The following is a 17,621-nucleotide window of genomic DNA, read 5'->3' as shown; positions in this document are numbered from 1 at the left end:
GAGAGGCTGTTATTTATGAAATATTAAAATGTATTTTATAAAACATTGTTTCTTTAGACTTTAGTAATGATTTGAAGTGCAAAGGAAAAGAGCTCTGTGTTATTTATGAACAACTAATGTGCACAACAGAGCAGCAACAAAACCAATGTTGTAATAGCGGTAAGCACAAACTGTTAAACATGCACTTGGCAACAATAGGAGGCCAGGCGGTTTATGGTCTTGAAATATTTTTCATATTTTGACGATTAATTTTTGCGGATCCCTCAGGACTGCACGCGGCAGAGGATGTTCTATGGAGCATTGGCCAACACGCAATTCATCAACCATTACGACACCAAGATGGACATCAAACGCAGAGAGTCCAGGCTCAAGTGGAAGGTCAAAGGTAGGTCACATTAAAGAATGCAGTCAAACATATACACATGCTAATCTGCTAACGGGAGCTGCACGGCGGGCCGAGTGGTTAGCACGCAGGCCTCACAGCTAGGAGACCCGAGTTCAATTCCACCCTCAGCCATCTCTGTGTGGAGTTTGCATGTTTGCATGTTCTCCCCGTGCATGCGTGGGTTTTCTCCAGGTACTCCGGTTTCCTCCCACATTCCAAAAACATGCTAGGTTAATTGGCGACTCCAAATTGTCCATAGGTATGAATGTGAGTGTGAATGGTTGTTTGTCTTTATGTGCCCTGTTATGAATGCTGCTGCCTTTCTTAAATATGGTGTTAACAGATTTCATTCATTCATTCATTTTCTACCGCTTTTTCCTCACGAGGATCGCAGGGGGTGCTGGAGCCTATCCCAGCTGTCTTCGGGCGAGAGGCGGGGTACACCCTGGATTGGTCGGCAGCCAATCACAGGGCACATATAGACAAACAACCATTCACACTCACATTCATACCTACGGACAATTTGGAGTCGCCAATTAACCTACCATGTTTTTGGAAGTACCCGGAGAAAACCCACGCATGCACACGGGGAGAACATGCAAACTCCACACAGAGATGGCCGAGGGTGGAATTGAACACTGGTCTCCTAGCTGTGAGGTCTGTGCACTAACCACTCGTCCGCCGTGCCGTGTTAACAGATTGTTTTTTCTTTTTTCTTTAGGACTGAAGAAATGTAGCTTCATCCAAAACAGTTCTCAGACAACGCTCACTCCTGGACCACCAAAGAAGAAACAAAAAATCAGCCGTGAAAACAACAGCAAGGTTTTTAGCCGTCAATTTGCCAACCACAAACCCAGCCCCGGTCATGTTGGCAGTGACTTTAAAGCTGGAAGTAAGTTGAACAAGCACAAACAGGAAAATGTAGGCAAACAGTGGAAACCCAAGAGAGCCGTGCCCAAAAAACGGCCAGCTCCATCGATGTTCATCGTGGATGAAAGCGAGGATTTACCCAGAGGGGGAGGTGAAGAGAAGAAGAAGAAGAAGAAAAAGAAGAAGTTGAACCAAGTCCTGTCCAATGGTAGTGTTTTGGGGACAGCGTCAGTATGCGGATCAAAAAAGATCAGCTGTGGTGACTCCGTAATCAAGAAAAAGTCGAAAGAAACAAACAAGACATCGTCTGGGAAGTCTAAGAAAAAGAAAGATGAAAAGAAGACCAAAAAAAAGCCGTCCCATAAAAAGATCTCTGCACAGATGTATCCTACTGATGAGAATCTGTTCATCATAAAGCAAAGGAAAAGCAAGCGATAACGATGTATGAGAGATAGAGAGTGGGTCAGAGCTTTTCTTTTGCATTGGCAGGTATTGTTTTGGTTCATTTTGACACAAACGCTAATTAGAAAAAAAAATGGATATTTTACAGTTTTAGAATAATACAATGAACATTGCATTTAATTGGGACCTATTTGAAATGAGTGGAACAAAAAAGTGTTTTTTTATGGAAACAGTTTTCTTTAGAAAGCATTGAATTCATTTGTGTTGCACACACATACACGATCCGCAGCTTTAAGTTACGTCTTAGCGGTTGTAACATAGCCTAGCCTTAATAACACAACATGGGGTGGTTTGTGATGTCAATTTGACACACTGACCATAAATAAAACTTGAATCCGTTTTGACTTGTTTGGGCTTCTGCCATTCAGGACAAGAAATGCATTTGAAGCGCAATTTGTGCACTTTAGCTTCCATACAGTAGAACTGGTATTTACCTGGAAAAAAATCACGTTGTACACTAGTGTTTATGGTGTATTTGGCAAAATAAAATATTGTGACAATTTATCACCATGATGCTGAGCTTTTTTAAAAAATTTCATTTAGCAGTCCAAGCTTATGATATAATTTATATGTTTGATTTGTGTATTCTTGAGAATGTTGGCACAATGAATTATACATATGCGTCATCCTTACAGAGATGGGCCTATCACAGGTATATACAGTATACACCTAATTATTTAGGTGTAAAAATACTCCCAGTCGTGCACTTTTTGCAGTAGGTCATTGAAAACAGCACAGTGCTCCTGTCACAATAATTTAGATTTTTTATTTTTATTTTCAAGAATACTGTTTGAAGTATTCATGACACAGTAAACATGACACTCACCTGTATTCACAAAATAAAAATACTAGTGAAGAGACGAATACAGCCACCAGGCCTTAGTTTGTTTTTGTAATACTTCAAGGCAGCAATGAATACAACTTGCGGAGCAGTTCACCACAGCAACGTAAGCGGACATGAATGCTATTTCATATTGTATAATAACTACACAAATTAAAAAAATAGATTGTAATTTCCACACCTGGTATTGTACTTATACAGTTTTACTTTTGTTGATTGACTTTGAGGTCCGGCAGTTATGTCCAAACGTACAGTTATGAGTCGTGTCATTCGCCTTTAGGGGGCGTTCAACAAAAGGGACAATTCCGACTTTTCGGTTAAGACGTGAACGCAGCAAGTGAAGCTCCACCAATTGCATCGCATCCTGAGTTTCTAGTGGAATAACCGCTGTGGTCGTTAGACTGTAAGAGAGACAGACAGCCGCTTCAACAATATTGAGTCAATATTCGGGCAAATAATGGACAGCGTTTTTTCGAAAGCGGGTGACGCTACACTGGAGCAGGCTGTCAACGAATGGCTGCGGTATGACAAGGTAACCTGACAGCTAGCATGTTAGCATGCTAGCAAGCTTTTGCAGTACTTGCAATGTTATCGCATAATTTACAGAGTTTATAACACATACGTACACCAGTAATGGTATTTGAGACATTATTAAAATGGAATGTAAATACATTGCCATGAGTTATTAGAAGTAGGAAGTGATCGGACTCTGAATGGCAGGCAGCTAACTTCATTGAGAACGTCAAACGTCAGTTTAGCTAATCATACACTACTGACCTTAATGTATGCGACGTAAAGAAGTGTTTCACTCATTTAAGGTAAGTCCGAGCACGTCAAATGAGTCGAAACCCACATTAAGTTCACTTTATGACGCCCACAAGAGTTGTAGCAACTCTAATAATTCAAAGGTTTGACCGACACTTCAACAGTATTGTATAGGATAGGATGTTGCACACGGTGTGTAATTAATGTAACGTGTTTCGGATCCGAACATCTGACCGACACAGAAAAAGAGCCATTCATGGATGTCGTGTAATTGACACAAGATGCTACTAATCATAGTCACGTTGGGAATTGAACTGCATTCGTCAGCACTGGCATAAGTGAGTTAGGGTTAAGTTCATTTTAACACAACGTGACTAACTCGAAAACGCTGTCTGGCTTCAAGGATCCCTGACATGATTCAAATAAATTGTTTCTAATTAGCAAACTGTACATTTGAAATAATTACATTTAGTGTTTTTTTTATATTTCAAGTTAGCTCTTGGAGTTCAGCCTCATTTTTGGAAGTGGTATAGGGTACTCTCCATCCTTTTTCTATACCGCTTCACCGCTGGAGCCTTCATCAGGGTACTATTACTCAGGTAAACAAACAGCAGCATACAAGACCAGGATGTTTATAATGATTATATGGAAGATTTGAGCAATGTGTCAATAGAAGAAACATTTGGACATGAAATCGAGAACCTGCAGAACATGGATTTAAACCTTAAGACATGGAGATGATGAAAAAACATATTGGTAAGTAGAAATTAAGTTGCTTATCCTTCAATTATTGTTTTAATTTGGCTTCTTAATGGATGTAAAGTGTTTTTATAGCCTATTTCATTGTATATTTGAATAAATGTTGCCTGCCGCCCCCCACAGTGAACATATGTTGTGAATAGATGTTTATATAACATGTATAATGCTTTTCAGCCTTGTCACTATTGTGGAATAGTGTTTAGAATACATTATGTAATTGGCAGCTTTGACACAGGGCATTGGGCATTCCTCCATTCCTCCTTTTTTGCGGAATAGCATCCTTTTTTCTGAAAATGCGTTGATACTGGACTGTCAAACCAAGTGCTTCCTGTAAACATGTTGCTTCAAAAAAAAAAAATCTTTTTTCAGAACTCGAGGTGTCTGTCCATCTGTCTCTTGTTCTCGGCACTTACTTTGTTTATCGTGGTCTTAAATTTTCCTCTTTTGGAAAAGAAAACAAACTGGAACATTCAGTAGCAACACAATGTTTTGGCATGACTACTATTTTGATGAAAAATATACTGAACCGAGTCGACCACCTACTCAGAGACGCTGTTGTTTACACTGCTTTAGCTGAGAAGTGCCACTGCGATGACGTCACTTGCAGAAATGAGGCCGAACTGCGAGAGCTAGCTCATTATGCAAAAAATCTTGAATGCAAAAATTGTGGTCAGTTTCCAAATGGTATGATCTTTTTGGCCGTTCAAATTTAGATGTTTAACAATGTGTACAATACCATTGAAAAGTTTAGATACACTTTTCCCCATGCTAGTGGATTACTGGTATTCTATATATAACTTTTCTTAACATACATTACGTGTTTTCACCTCCTAGAATCCAAAGACGGTGTCTCTGGTGGAGAAGCTTATTAAAGATGGAGCAGTCGAGACGCTAAAGAAATGCTTTACATCCAGGATGGAGTTTGGTACAGCAGGTCTGAGAGCAGCAATGGGCCCGGGCATATCTTGCATGAATGACCTTACTGTCATCCAGACTACACAGGTTGGTTAATCGATAACACACACACACTCACATACACATACAGGCTCTATGTACGTCTGTTTTGCAAGTTTTCATTCGATGTTGTTTAAAAACAGTGGCACACAGACACAACACATCAAAGTTGTAGTCTAAACTGCATTACTTTGCAGATAAATGAGCTCCAGTACATTATATTCAGAGTCTGGAGACGTAGGTATGTAAGTTGCGACACAAAGACCTGCTGTAAAAAAGGTGTGTTAAAAAAAGTGTCTTGCATGGTGTTAGCAAGCATTTTAAATTCAGGTCAATAATGTATATTTTAGGGTACTTTCACACCAGAAATTCTGCACTTATCTATGTCTCTCTTTCTTGGCAGGGTTTCTGTCGCTACCTGGAGGACAATTTTAAGAACCTCAAGGAGCGTGGAGTGGTGATTGGCTACGATGCCCGAGCCCATGATCCCAGCGGTGGCAGCAGCAAGCAATTTGCCAAACTGGCAGCAGCTGTGTTCACCAGTCAAGGTGTACCCGTTCACCTCTTCTCAGATATCACACCGACTCCTTTTGTGGTACGATGCTGCTTGATCTTTCTTTTTATGACTCAGCAAATGACAATATGGTTTCACTACTGAGAGAGTTAAGTACTGGGACTACAACTCCGGTGCTCCCACGTAACTACACATTGCTTAAAGGGGAACGCCACTTTTTGGAAGTTTGCCCATCATTAACAATCCTTATGTGAAACATGAGTACATATTTATTTTCATTTTCTGTGCATTATAACACAAGAAAACAGCTAGCTTACAATGTTGTTATTAGGATATGTCTAACAACATTGCATGGTTTTATATACATGCTGTGATCATGCATTAACACGTGCACTAATGTACAGTGAAGAAAATAAGTATTTGAACACCCTGCTATTTTGCTATTTCTCCCACTTAGAAATCATGGAGGGGTCTGAAATTTTCATCGTAGGTGCATGTCCACTGTGAGAGAGATAAACTAAAAAGAAAAATCCAGAAATCACAATGCATGATTTTTTAACAATTTATTTGTGTGATACAGCTGCTAATAAGTATTTGAACACCTGTGTATCATCTAGAATTCTGACCCTGAAAGACCTGTTAGTCTGCCCATTAGAAGTCCACCTGCACTCCATGTATCATCCTGAATCAGATGCACCTGTTTGAGGTCGTTAGCTGCATAAAGACACCTGTCCACCCCATACAATCAGTAAGACTTTAACTTGTAACATGGCGAAGACCAAAGAGCTGTCCAAAGACACCAGAGACAAAATTGTACACCTCCACAAGGCTGGAAAGGGCTACGGAGCAATTACCAAGCAGCTTGGTGAAAAAAGGTCCACTGTTGGAGCTATCATTAGAAAATGGAAGAAGCTAAACATGACGGTCAATCTCAATCGGAGTGGAGCCCCATGCAAGATATCACCTCGTGGGGTCTCAATGATTCTAAGAAAGGTGAGGAATCAGCCCAGAACTACACGACAGGACTTGGTCAATGACCTGAAAAGAGCTGGGACCACCGTTTCCAAGGTTACTGTAGGTAATACACTAAGACGTCATGATGTGAAATCATGCATGGCACGAAAGGTTCCCCTGCTTAAACCAGCACATGTCAAGGCCCGTCTTAAGTTTGCATATGACCATTTGGATGATACAGAGGAGTGATGGGAGAAAGTTTTATGGTCAGATGAGACCAAAATAGAACTTTTTGGTCATAATTCCAATAAGCGTGTTTGGAGGAAGAAGAATGAAGAGTACAATCCGAAGAACACCATCCCTACTGTGAAGCATGGGGGTGGTAGCATCATGCTTTGGGGGTGTTTTTCTGCACATGGGACAGGACGAGTGCACTGCATTAAAGAGAGGATGACTGGGGCCGTGTATTGTGAGATTTTGGGGAACAACCTCCTTCCCTCTGTCAGAGCATTGAAGATGGGTCGTGGCTGGGTCTTCCAACACGACAACGACCCGAAGCACACAGCCAGGAAAACCAAGGAGTGGCTCCGTAAGAAGCATATCAAGGTTCTAGCATGGCCCAGCCAGTCTCCAGACCTGAACCCAATCGAAAATCTTTGGAGGGAGCTCAAACTCCGTGTTTCTCAGCGACAGCCCAGAAACCTGACTGATCTAGAGAAGATCTGTGTGGAGGAGTGGGCCAAGATCCCTCCTGCAGTGTGTGCAAACCTGGTGAAAAACTACAGGAAACGTTTGACCTCTGTAATAGCAAACAAAGGCTACTGTACCAAATATTAACATTCATTTTCTCAGGTGTTCAAATACTTATTTGCAGCTGTATCACACAAATAAATTGTTAAAAAATCATGCATTGTGATTTCTGGATTTTTCTTTTTAGTTTATCTCTCTCACAGTGGACATGCACCTACGATGAAAATTTCAGACCCCTCCATGATTTCTAAGTGGGAGAAATAGCAAAATAGCAGGGTGTTCAAATACTTATTTTCTTCACTGTACATTATAAACATGTAATAGTTGCGGTATCTTGCCGTATTTTGATTATTTAAAACACCACCGCAACTTATTTTTGAGGCGCATCGATACATAGTATGCTAGTTCTGCCAATAACAACAGCGGCGACAACTCTTACGATGTTTGCAAACGAGCATCTTGTTGAGTCTTTGTAGCAAAATCGAGAGCTAGGTATCCACTCTTCCGTCTGTAGCGGTGCATCGTGTTAGTTAGCTGGTATCAATGCGCCAAGGAAAGAGGTTTTGGTTGTGTTATACGGCATGATACCGCAACTATTACATGCTATCAGTGTACGTGTTGTGCATGATCATATATATCAAATGATGCAATGTTAGAGTTTTTTTAGAGGGCTTCATAGTTGAATTAGGTGTATCCCAATGGCAGAATTAACTAGCTGAAATTAACTAGTTTTCTTGTTATAATGCACAGAAAAGGTTTTGTGAATGATGGGCTAAAAAACAAATAAGTGCATCTAGGCCCTTGTTGGTACCCTTATTCAACATGCACACTGAAGGTTAATGGAAATACACTGAAATTAACCACTGATTGTGTGACAAAATAGTGTATCATGCTTTTTTTTTTTTTTTTTTTTGCAGCCTTTTACAGTATCACACCTGGGGCTGTGTGCCGGTATCATGGTGACTGCCTCTCACAACCCCAAACAAGACAATGGCTACAAGGTATCACTTTTTTTAATCCTGTTATTATGAAAGCTTGTTCATGTTGACACCTTTCCCTCCCTCTGTTGTAGGTATACTGGGAGAACGGTGCCCAGATAGTATCCCCCCACGACAAAGGCATCTCCAAGGCCATTGAGGAGAATCTGGAGCCTTGGTCGGAATCTTGGGACACCGAGCGGGCACTGAAGAGCCCTCTGCTTAAAGACCCCTACGAGGAAATTCATACACATTACTTCAAAGCCATCCAGAAACACTGTCATCACAGGTGACACATATTGTATATCCACTTGTGTATTTTTCAAAAGCATTTGCAGGCTCGAGGTCACTTTAACAACATTTAGGACGGAAAATGTACCAGCAGTTGTTTGATGACTCTGCTTCATTGATCCACATTATTTTAACTTTGGCATCCTGACCTTTGATACATATTTTGCATAGAAAATATATTGTGCGTACTGTATTTGTCAGGCTATGCCACATTACAGTGTTTAAGTTCTATACGTGGGTGGGGTCCTCTCTTTCCAGAGACTTAAACAAGAGCTCCGATGTAAAGATTGTGCATACATCCGTGCATGGTGTTGGCCACGCATTTGTGCAGTCTGCTTTCAAGGCCTTCGACCTTCACCCTCCGTATGCCGTGGCGGAACAGAAAGATCCAGATCCAGACTTCCCTACAGTCGTATATCCCAATCCTGAGGAGGGAGAGGGAGTCCTGGTATGCAACAAACGTGCACATGATTGCACGGTTGTGTCGATTCTGTGTGTGATGGGTTGTTGTGTTATTGTTTTGCAGACACTCTCCTTTGCTCTGGCTCAGGCAGAGGGGGCCACTGTGGTGCTGGCTAATGACCCAGATGCTGATCGATTAGCTGCTGCGGAGAGGCAAAAGAGGTATATTAGTATTTTGGGATTTTATTTGAAATAAATTGTTAACGCTTTATTAATGCTTTATGTAACATAATACACATATTGTGTCTTGTCCAGTGGAGAGTGGCATGTGTTCAGTGGTAACGAACTGGGAGCCTTACTGGGCTGGTGGATGTTCCAATGCTGGAAAGAGCAGAAACCCGAAGCTACTGCTGTTAAAAACGTCTACATGTTAGCCAGCACCGTCTCATCCAAGATTCTGCGTGCCATTGCCCTTAAGGAAGGCTTTCACTTTGAGGTAATGCAAAGATAGCGGACCAACACGAGAACAATTACAACTCACTGTACTTGTGTCCAAATAGGAAACACTGACAGGGTTCAAATGGATGGGGAACAGAGCCAAAAACCTTTTGGATGGGGGCAAGACTGTTTTGTTTGCCTTCGAGGAGGCCATAGGTACACAAAAACACACACGTTGTGGACACATTTGTTCTGATCAACTTGTGGTATTCTATTCCAAGAATTGCAAGGATCCTCCTAGTATAACAAAATGGTTTCATGTGATTTAAATGTAGTGTAACTTCCTTTTTGAGTGTTTGCTACAAAACCTTAACTGTCTGCATGAGGAACCTTTGATGAGACTACACTTGCTTCTGCAACATAAAACAATACCTTCACAATTTGATCAGGCTGAATGTGTCGATACTAGCAAATTACGTGCATGTTTTGTGTCGGATGTCAGCAGCAACAGTCATCAAATTGCATTGAAACGTGTGTGTGTGTGTGTGTTTTGCAGGCTACATGTGCAGTCCATCAGTGTTGGACAAAGATGGGGTGAGTGCTGCTGCAATAGCAGGAGAGATGGTTTCTTACCTGGCTTCTAAGCACAAGAGTCTTTCTCAGCAACTGGCAACCATCTATGAAGAGTAAGTTACACAATGACACTACTTCTGTACAAAGCACAAAACAGCAGGTTATGTTTTTGTTTGCTAATATTACCCACTGCTGGAGCCGTCACGGTCTGCCAGGATCAGATTCTTGACAGTAAGACATTTTATCCTGTCACTCCCAGGTACGGCTACCACATCAGTAAGAACTCCTACTTCATCTGTCACGATCAGAAAGTGATTCGCAGCCTGTTCGAAGGTCTGCGCAACTACAACGGTAGCAAGAACTCGTACCCGACCAAATGCGGACCCTTCTCCATCACCGCTGTCCGTGACTTGACCACTGGCTACGACAGCAACCAGCCCGACAACAAGGCTGTACGTCAGGGGTCTCAAACTCAATTTACCTGCATCAGGTTTTCAAACAAACAAAAAAAAAAAAAAATGCATTTATTAAAAACAGGAAAATGAATAAACTTTGCTTTGGTTCCAATTTTCTACAAGAAAAGCTCTGATAAAACATTCCACTGTTCTCAAATATCTTACTTTTTATTTTTCTACCCAAAATAAGATGAAAAATAAACAAATCAAGAATAAAGAAAATCAATCAATCAGTAATAAATAAATAAATATAATAATAATAATAAAACGGCAAATAATAAAAACTTAAGAAACCACATATAGTTGGTGGGTAGACATTTTTTTCAGATTAAAATGAACAAAGCATTATTAGAGCCCTGTAGACATGACAAAACACGACTATAGTCACATTTATACTCTTTTTATTTACAACATATTGCGCAACTGCAGGATCTTGTGACACATGCTAACTCGCAAACTAGAGAGCTAGCGACCTAAACGGTAGCCTCCAAGTTATTTCCTTTAAACTTAAAAAGCCCAAAAGTTACCACTTCCACACAGATAGAGAGGATAACTATTAACAGTTATTTAACCTTTAACATGAACATTAATCAAACGTATTAATTTTTTCTGGGTACATGATACCATACAGCATCCATATCAAACTTGCGTGGGCTGCACTAACATTAAACTTTCATATCAAGGCGGGGGCCTCAAACTAGTGTCCTGCAGGCCACATTTGGCCCGCGGGCCGCGTGTTTGAGACCCCTGCTGTACGTGCTATCCTTGTATTTGTCAAACACCTTGTCCTTGTGAATGCAATAGCTGGCAATAGGAAACTTGGTGCTATAGGATTTTTTTACATGTAAATACCCCCTTCTTAATACACTTATTTCCCCATATAGACACCTGGTACTCTCTGCAGTTAATGAAAATGAACACCCATGGCCACTGCATGAGAAAATAGCCAACTTATTGTCGTTATTGACTCTCTGTTCCATGCTCTTGTCCCCAGATTCTTCCAACCTCTCGATCCAGTCAGATGATCACCTTCACCTTCTCCAACGGTGGTGTAGCCACGATGAGAACCAGCGGCACCGAGCCCAAAATCAAATACTACACTGAGCTCTGTGCAGCCCCTGGTAACAGGTATAAAGCACTCCCCAAACATGTTTCATGTCCAAAGAGAAGTGCTCATCCAACATATGTTTTCCCCTTTCTGTTGAACAGTGATGTGGAACACCTGAAAAAGGAACTGGACCAGTTGGTGGATGCCATCATTGAAAACTTCTTTGAGCCACAAAAAAACAAACTGCAGCCAAAGCCAGAGTAGAAGTAATACATTCTTATGTCATTTTTACAATGCACTGTAAATGATACCTGTCTATTAGAGATGACACAATGACATATAATTCCAAAGAGGACATCAGTGAGCATTAATGTTATTGTAAACAGATTATTTTTGATTCTTAGGAGTCTTTATTTTCATAATGTGAAGCAATTTTGGAGATATTTTTCTGTCTTGACATGACGGTTGTTTTCACCTTAGCCTGGTGTCCTTTAATCTAAACACAAATTCATTCCTGCCGAAAAGTCATCCCTGCTTCCTGTGAGTAGTTGTACTGTACTTAGACACATTGCTGTACATGCATCTGTATTACATTCCAAGCTGCGATGCTTGAGATTATGACTATAAACTGCAGAGAAAGTCCTAAATTGTATAGTGTCATTTTAACTAGGATAGTTTTATTACAGTGCATTATCTTCAGTCATACACTAGTCAACGATCCTCTATTTGACAGGAGATGCTCTGCTGAAGACCATCCATCCATCTATCTTCTATACCGCTTACCCACACTAGGGTCGCGGGTATACTGGAGCCTATCCCAGCTGTCTTTGGGCGAGAGGCGAGGTACACCCTGGACTGGTTACCAGCCAATCACAGGGCACATATAGACAAACAACCATTCACACTCACATTCATACCTATGGACAATTTGGAGTCGCCAATTAACCTAGCATGTTTTTGGAATGTGGGAGGAAACCGGAGTACCCGGAGAAAACCCATGCACGCACGGTGAATCAAACCCAGGTCTTACCGATTTCCTGACTGTGTAGCCTACATGCTCACCACTTGGCAACACATACATTAAAGCATTAAATATAGGTTATTTTGTATATATTTGAGGGACATAATTTGATCCCCGACCAAACGCAAAAACTAGTCCTGTCCATTCAGCAAAGAAGAGACGACTGTTGGCAGGATTACTGATAAATAGAATAAAACAAATACACAATGATAGTCAATCACATAGTCAAAATCAAAATCACCAGGATTTGGAGACAATGGAAAAAGTATTTTTGAGAATTTTGTGTGTTTCTCTGGGTCAAAATAATTTACCAAAATATTCTGGATTGCTTGCAATAAAATTTTCTTTGGAAAAGACAATCATGCTACAAAAAACAGAACAAAGTCAGGGTGCCTTGGTAAGAAGAACACATTTGTGATTAATTAATATAAATCTATTCGCAAAACTTGGTCAAGATTCAAGTTTCATCTTCTAAGCGTCCTTCATCTAACCCCAAACATGCTGAATAATGTTCTTATCTGGTGACTGAGCCGACCAATCCTGGAGCATCTTGACCTTGTTCATCACCTTGAAATCAGTAACTTTGATGTGGATGCTGCATTATAAGAAGGGCCGCCATCCTGCTGAATAATTTTCCCTTTCTTGTCATTTGGAAGATAATGAGCAACAATAATTTGGAGAGAACAAAACATTGGTGTTGCATTTGCCAAGACCCACAGCTTGTCAAAAGGATGGACGGTGGTAGAGTGACAGAAGGTAGATTTTTCTAATGAATCATTCATTAAACTGCATCCCAATCACCAATCATCAATACTGCAAAAGACCTGTTGGAACCTATGATTCACACAGAAAACGGTCAAATTTGGTGGAGTATTATGACGTGGGGGGCGGCACGGCGGTCGAGTGGTTAGCGCGCAGACCTCACAGCTAGGAGACCAGTGTTCAATTCCACCCTCGGTTTGCATGTTCTCCCCATGCATGCGTGGGTTTTCTCCGGGGACTCCGGTTTCCTCCCACATTCCAAAAACATGCTAGGTTAATTGGCGACTCCAAATTGTCTGGCGACCAATTGATTGGCTGGCGACCAGTTCAAGGTATACCCTGCCTCTCGCCCAAAGACAGCTGGGATAGGCTCCACCCCCCCCACCCCCCCCCCCCCCCCCGCAAGTAAAAGTGAAGTTGTTTGTTGTTCCTACAGCTTGGATAATGACAAGACTAGTCAGGCACTGTATATGGAAACACGACGGGAGTGGGTGTGGCCTGAGCATCGCTCATGCAGGCGTCGTGCACTTGTCGAGTGCCCCAGCCGGGCAGTGCAAGCACAGAGGAGAGGGAGAGGAGCCTCTCTTCTAAATTTAACTTGAAGCAAAGTCAACCACTCGCTCTTTTTCCCCCTCTCTCGTTTGTGTTTGCTTCTTTTGCTCACCGTGGGAGCTCCGGATTGGAGGCCCCGCCTCAGAACATAAACAGTAAGTCAACGAAATCCTCTCAAAGTCACATTATGTTAAAATGTATTTCATTATTGTATTTGTATGTCAGTTAAAGACACAGGAGTGGTTGTGCGTAAAACAGTGCGTAAAGTTCTTCAGTCAAACTTCTTTAATGAATAATATGATTATATTACTGATCATATGGTTGTAACTTTTCAAATTATGAACATTTACGCGCGATGTAAACATGTTTCCATTTGAATCGAAATAGTGCTAAAGAATGTGTCCTTGACACTGGAAGTGTTTAAGCCTGTGTAAACAACACCAGGTGGTCTGGTCATTTCAGCACCACCCCCTGAATAAACCCGTTACCCACAATACATTTGTGCTTCCATGTAGGAATTGTTATATTGAGTTAACTGGCTTATGTTTTTGCAGGAGGTGCTATGGAGGGTCTTTATTTCGAAGTGAAACCCAGGACTACAAGTGCATGTGGGGATGCTACGGAGGAGTCACCGGAGGTAGAGGAGGTCCAATACAAGTTGACATTAATCGGTTCTCTCCCGGTCCACCGTATGACCACTATGCCGATGCTGCCCTGGGTGGTGGCCCAGATTAGCCGGTCTCAGCCCCTGCCGGGTCAGGCCGTGTCCCTATTCGTGTCGCCATCATGGATGCGGTGTGTTCTGCAGCGTGCCGAGGACGCCGTGTGGGACCCCCTGACGCACACGGTGCTGTTTGAGTGCCAACCTCATCAGGTGACCAAGCTCATTCACAACAGCCAGGAGCCCAGCAGCTTTGGTTGCCTGCTCAGAGATGCTCCATGCTGTGCCTGCTACGTCTTCAGGTGTCAGGATAGCACCAAGGTAAGTATGCAAGTACACCGTATTGACATTCCCCTGAATGTTTCATTCAGCGAAACAGATCAGTGACCCCTAGACTCACTAGTATTTTTTTTTAATAAACCAAAGAATCCTGCAGACAAGTCTTCCCAAAGGACTCCATATTTTCACTTCTTTTAAGAAGTTCAAGATATCCCAATACTTTTGTTTACTTGTCTGCAACCAGCTGAGATGTGTTTGCTATCTAAAAACGTACAACATGACAGCTATGGGACATCCAGGCAGTATTATTCACTGGCATGGAAACAGGAGTGCACAACATTCCCAGAGAACTCGTCCCAAATAATCCTTGATGTAAATGAAGGGGTCATGCTCTTGTTTGCAAGATGAAACTAATAGTCCTTCAAACATGACATTGGCTTATGTAACAAATGAGGAAGTGGCTAGTATGACCAAGATGTACTGTATGTAGTGTACTGTCAACATCAATGTGTATATGTAAACAGTACAGGTCATACCGACAAAAGAATAGTGTTGTTATATAAGTATGTGTGAGATCATAGTAACCAAATAAATGCAGAGACCTTTCTGTGATTGCGTGTGAATATGTGTTTAGGCACATGTGTCATCCTACATTTTTAATGTAGGATTTTAATTTAAACAAGTTTATTGTTATAACATCTTTATGATTTTACTGTTTTTTACTGTACATTCCAAAAAGACAGAAATCCATCCATTATCTATGCCGCTTATCCTCACAAGGGTCGTGGGTATGCTGGAGCCTATCCCAGCTATCTTCAAGTGAGAGGCGAGGTACACCCTGGACTGGTGGCCAGCCAATCACAGGCCACATATAGACAAACAACTATTCACACTCACATTCATACCTATGGACAATTTCATTCATTCATTCATTTTCTACCGCTTTTCCTCACGAGGGTCGGGGGGGGGGGGTGCTGGAGCCTATCCCAGCTGTCTTTGGGGCGAGAGGCAGGGTACATCCTGGACTGGTCAGCCAATCACAGGGCACATATAGACAAACAACCATTCACACTCACATTCATACCTATGGACAATTTGGAGTCGCCAATTAACCTAGCATGTTTTTGGAATGTGGGAGGAAACCGGAGTACCCGGAGAAAACCCAACATGCAGGGATGCCAAGGATTCAAACCCAGGTCTTCCCGATCTGCTGTGTAGCCTACATGCTAACCAAACACGAATCTAACATCTTAATTTGACTTGCCAAAATGCATTTTTATCTTGATTCAAGCAAGTCAGATTATTTTGCTTATTTTAGGTAATATATCTCATATTTCAGTACATATTACTTTCGATAAGCAAAATGGAATGTGCTTTGTAGGCAAGTTGCTTTGATTTCAGTTTTGACTGTGTGGTGTTCATTGAGAGATCAGGACAGTCTGTACTGAGCAGGATGTACAATTGTGTTACTATGGAGACCAGTTCCTGTGGCCTAGTGCCTTTTGTGATATGTTTGTTGTCGAGTTTGGTGATGGGGGTGGGGGGGTTTGGATGTGATCCTCATGCCGACCACCTGTTGTTCAGCTCTGTCACACCGACGTTGGCTGGTCTCACAAACACGTATTACATATGAAGTCATGCTGCACAATGTGAGGCTTTGAATTCTTTGAATTCTTATGTGTGATTGAATTGGCGGTGACACAGCAATCAGACCTATGACTTGCAGTGGTTCTCAGTTCTTTTCTGTCATGACAAACTTATTTACTTCATATTTATCTGTACTGTACAGCCTGAACCCGAATCTGAAACACACAAAATGCAACAAAATAGAGAGCAGTGAAGCATACATCCTGTACAGTATGTGCTCAAGAGTTAAATTGCATGCTGAGTATGACAAATTCATAGTTGTTGGCAGGTATGCAATAGTGAAAGAACAGAGCCCTGTACTGTGACTTGTACTTGAGTAAAATGTCAGCCACTAGGTGTCACTATTTACACACGTGGAATATTTTGTTTACAGTATTAGTTTACTGTTCCTTTGTTAGTATTACTTTTGCCAAACATATTTAATGGAAATGTATTTGTTAAATATGTATTAATTCCGTTTGTTCATGATACACGTTGTTCAAGACATTGCTAACTGTTAACTAAATTGATTGCACTCTGTCATAATTATTATAAAGTTGTTTTGTCGTGAGTAAACTATAGTCAGGGATGTTTCATTACATTCCCGTATAGAATGAATGAAGTCTGCCAGAACTGTGGTCCTTCCTCCGTCGTCCCATTAACAAAGAGGTCTTTACCACCATCATGCACGTCCAACACTGACGCTAATGTCAACTTCGGGTCTTGGAGAATGACTGTGATTGGTTGAGAAATTACGATCTGACCAACCGTCCATTTGTAAACTTTTCGAGTTTCACTCTTACCTCTTATTGGCGGATTTAGCTGCATTAATATTATATGCTTTACCCGGACTAAAGACGGAAGTGGGGTCTGCTTCAGAACAAAACAAAAGCACCAAACGTGTCCTGTGGAACGGAGAGAATGAAAGAATCGACCGCAGTTGTCTTATTTTGAAAGGTAACAAACAGATATCAGTGGTCACGTGTCAGCGAGCTTGACGGCCAATGAATGTGACGCTCCTGGTTGTTGGGGGAAGCAACATCAAGTTTGCGATGAAGTGATATTGGAGCACAAACTTTGCCCAACTTACAAAGTCGCCTTGTATGTGGAAAATTAATGGTGGATGGGATGAAAGCGAGACTCCAGCGATTCAACCTGTTCAAGCAGGACTCCACTAACAGGGATGTAAGTTCACAAGATTATTTGAATTTAATACTAACTTAACACTTAGCGATGCTAAATGTCCAGTTAAGCTAGCCGCCAGTCTGATAGTGCGCATGAA

The 17,621-nt window shown here is 41.5% G+C and overlaps 3 protein-coding genes across 10 annotated transcripts in view; all 3 read left to right on the top strand.

Moving 5' to 3' along the window:
- The window catches only part of zcchc7 (zinc finger, CCHC domain containing 7), a 42,604-nt gene extending 40,373 nt beyond the window's left edge, over positions 1-2,231 (top strand). For both annotated transcript variants that reach the window (XM_058081755.2, XM_078793265.1), the window contains exons 9-10: positions 268-385; positions 1,107-2,231. In XM_058081755.2, the coding sequence (XP_057937738.2) occupies positions 268-385; positions 1,107-1,693 (705 nt within the window). In that variant the 3' untranslated portion in view covers positions 1,694-2,231. The remainder of the gene's footprint in view (positions 1-267; positions 386-1,106) is intronic.
- Positions 2,232-2,877: 646 nt separating this feature from the next.
- On the top strand, positions 2,878-12,104 carry pgm2 (phosphoglucomutase 2). Of its 2 annotated transcripts, none has more exons than XM_058081734.2 (13): positions 2,878-3,090; positions 4,917-5,084; positions 5,440-5,631; positions 8,172-8,255; positions 8,327-8,520; positions 8,781-8,970; positions 9,049-9,146; positions 9,240-9,420; positions 9,485-9,578; positions 9,919-10,048; positions 10,195-10,387; positions 11,385-11,518; positions 11,600-12,104. In XM_058081734.2, exons 1-13 carry the CDS (start codon positions 3,016-3,018, stop codon positions 11,700-11,702), a joined length of 1,836 nt encoding a protein of 611 aa, XP_057937717.2. In that variant the 5' UTR covers positions 2,878-3,015; the 3' UTR covers positions 11,703-12,104. The 2 variants fall into 2 exon arrangements, with proteins under 2 accessions (XP_057937717.2, XP_057937727.2); XM_058081744.2 differs by lacking the exon at positions 2,878-3,090 and adding an exon at positions 3,794-4,079.
- A 1,608-nt stretch (positions 12,105-13,712) lies between these two features.
- Positions 13,713-17,621, top strand: part of tbc1d1 (TBC1 (tre-2/USP6, BUB2, cdc16) domain family, member 1) — a 31,908-nt gene continuing 27,999 nt past the window's right edge. For 5 of the 6 annotated variants that reach the window (XM_058065494.2, XM_058065492.2, XM_058065491.2 and 2 more), the window contains exons 1-2: positions 13,713-13,928; positions 14,328-14,755. In XM_058065494.2, the coding sequence (XP_057921477.2) occupies positions 13,733-13,928; positions 14,328-14,755 (624 nt within the window). In that variant the 5' untranslated portion in view covers positions 13,713-13,732. Of the gene's footprint in view, positions 13,929-14,327; positions 14,756-17,262; positions 17,525-17,621 lie in introns of those variants that run through there. The other variant, XM_058065495.2, reaches the window with a different exon arrangement.

This window comes from Doryrhamphus excisus, linkage group LG9, assembly GCF_037039965.1.
Source record: "Doryrhamphus excisus strain RoL-2023G ecotype Guam linkage group LG9, RoL_Dexc_Guam_v1.1, whole genome shotgun sequence".
Classification (NCBI taxonomy): Eukaryota; Metazoa; Chordata; class Actinopteri; order Syngnathiformes; family Syngnathidae; genus Doryrhamphus; species Doryrhamphus excisus.
The sequence above is the reverse complement of the archived record's forward strand: the minus strand, read 5'-3'. Positions and strand labels throughout refer to the sequence as shown.

Coding starts and splice junctions, on each gene's coding strand:
- pgm2 (XM_058081734.2), top strand. CDS start 3,016: ATGGACAGCGTTTTTTCGAAAGCGGGTGACGCTACACTGGAGCAGGCT. Junction 9,147..9,239: donor GCTGCGGAGAGGCAAAAGAG/GTATATTAGTAT, acceptor TGTCTTGTCCAG/TGGAGAGTGGCATGTGTTCA. Junction 9,421..9,484: donor AGGAAGGCTTTCACTTTGAG/GTAATGCAAAGA, acceptor GTGTCCAAATAG/GAAACACTGACAGGGTTCAA.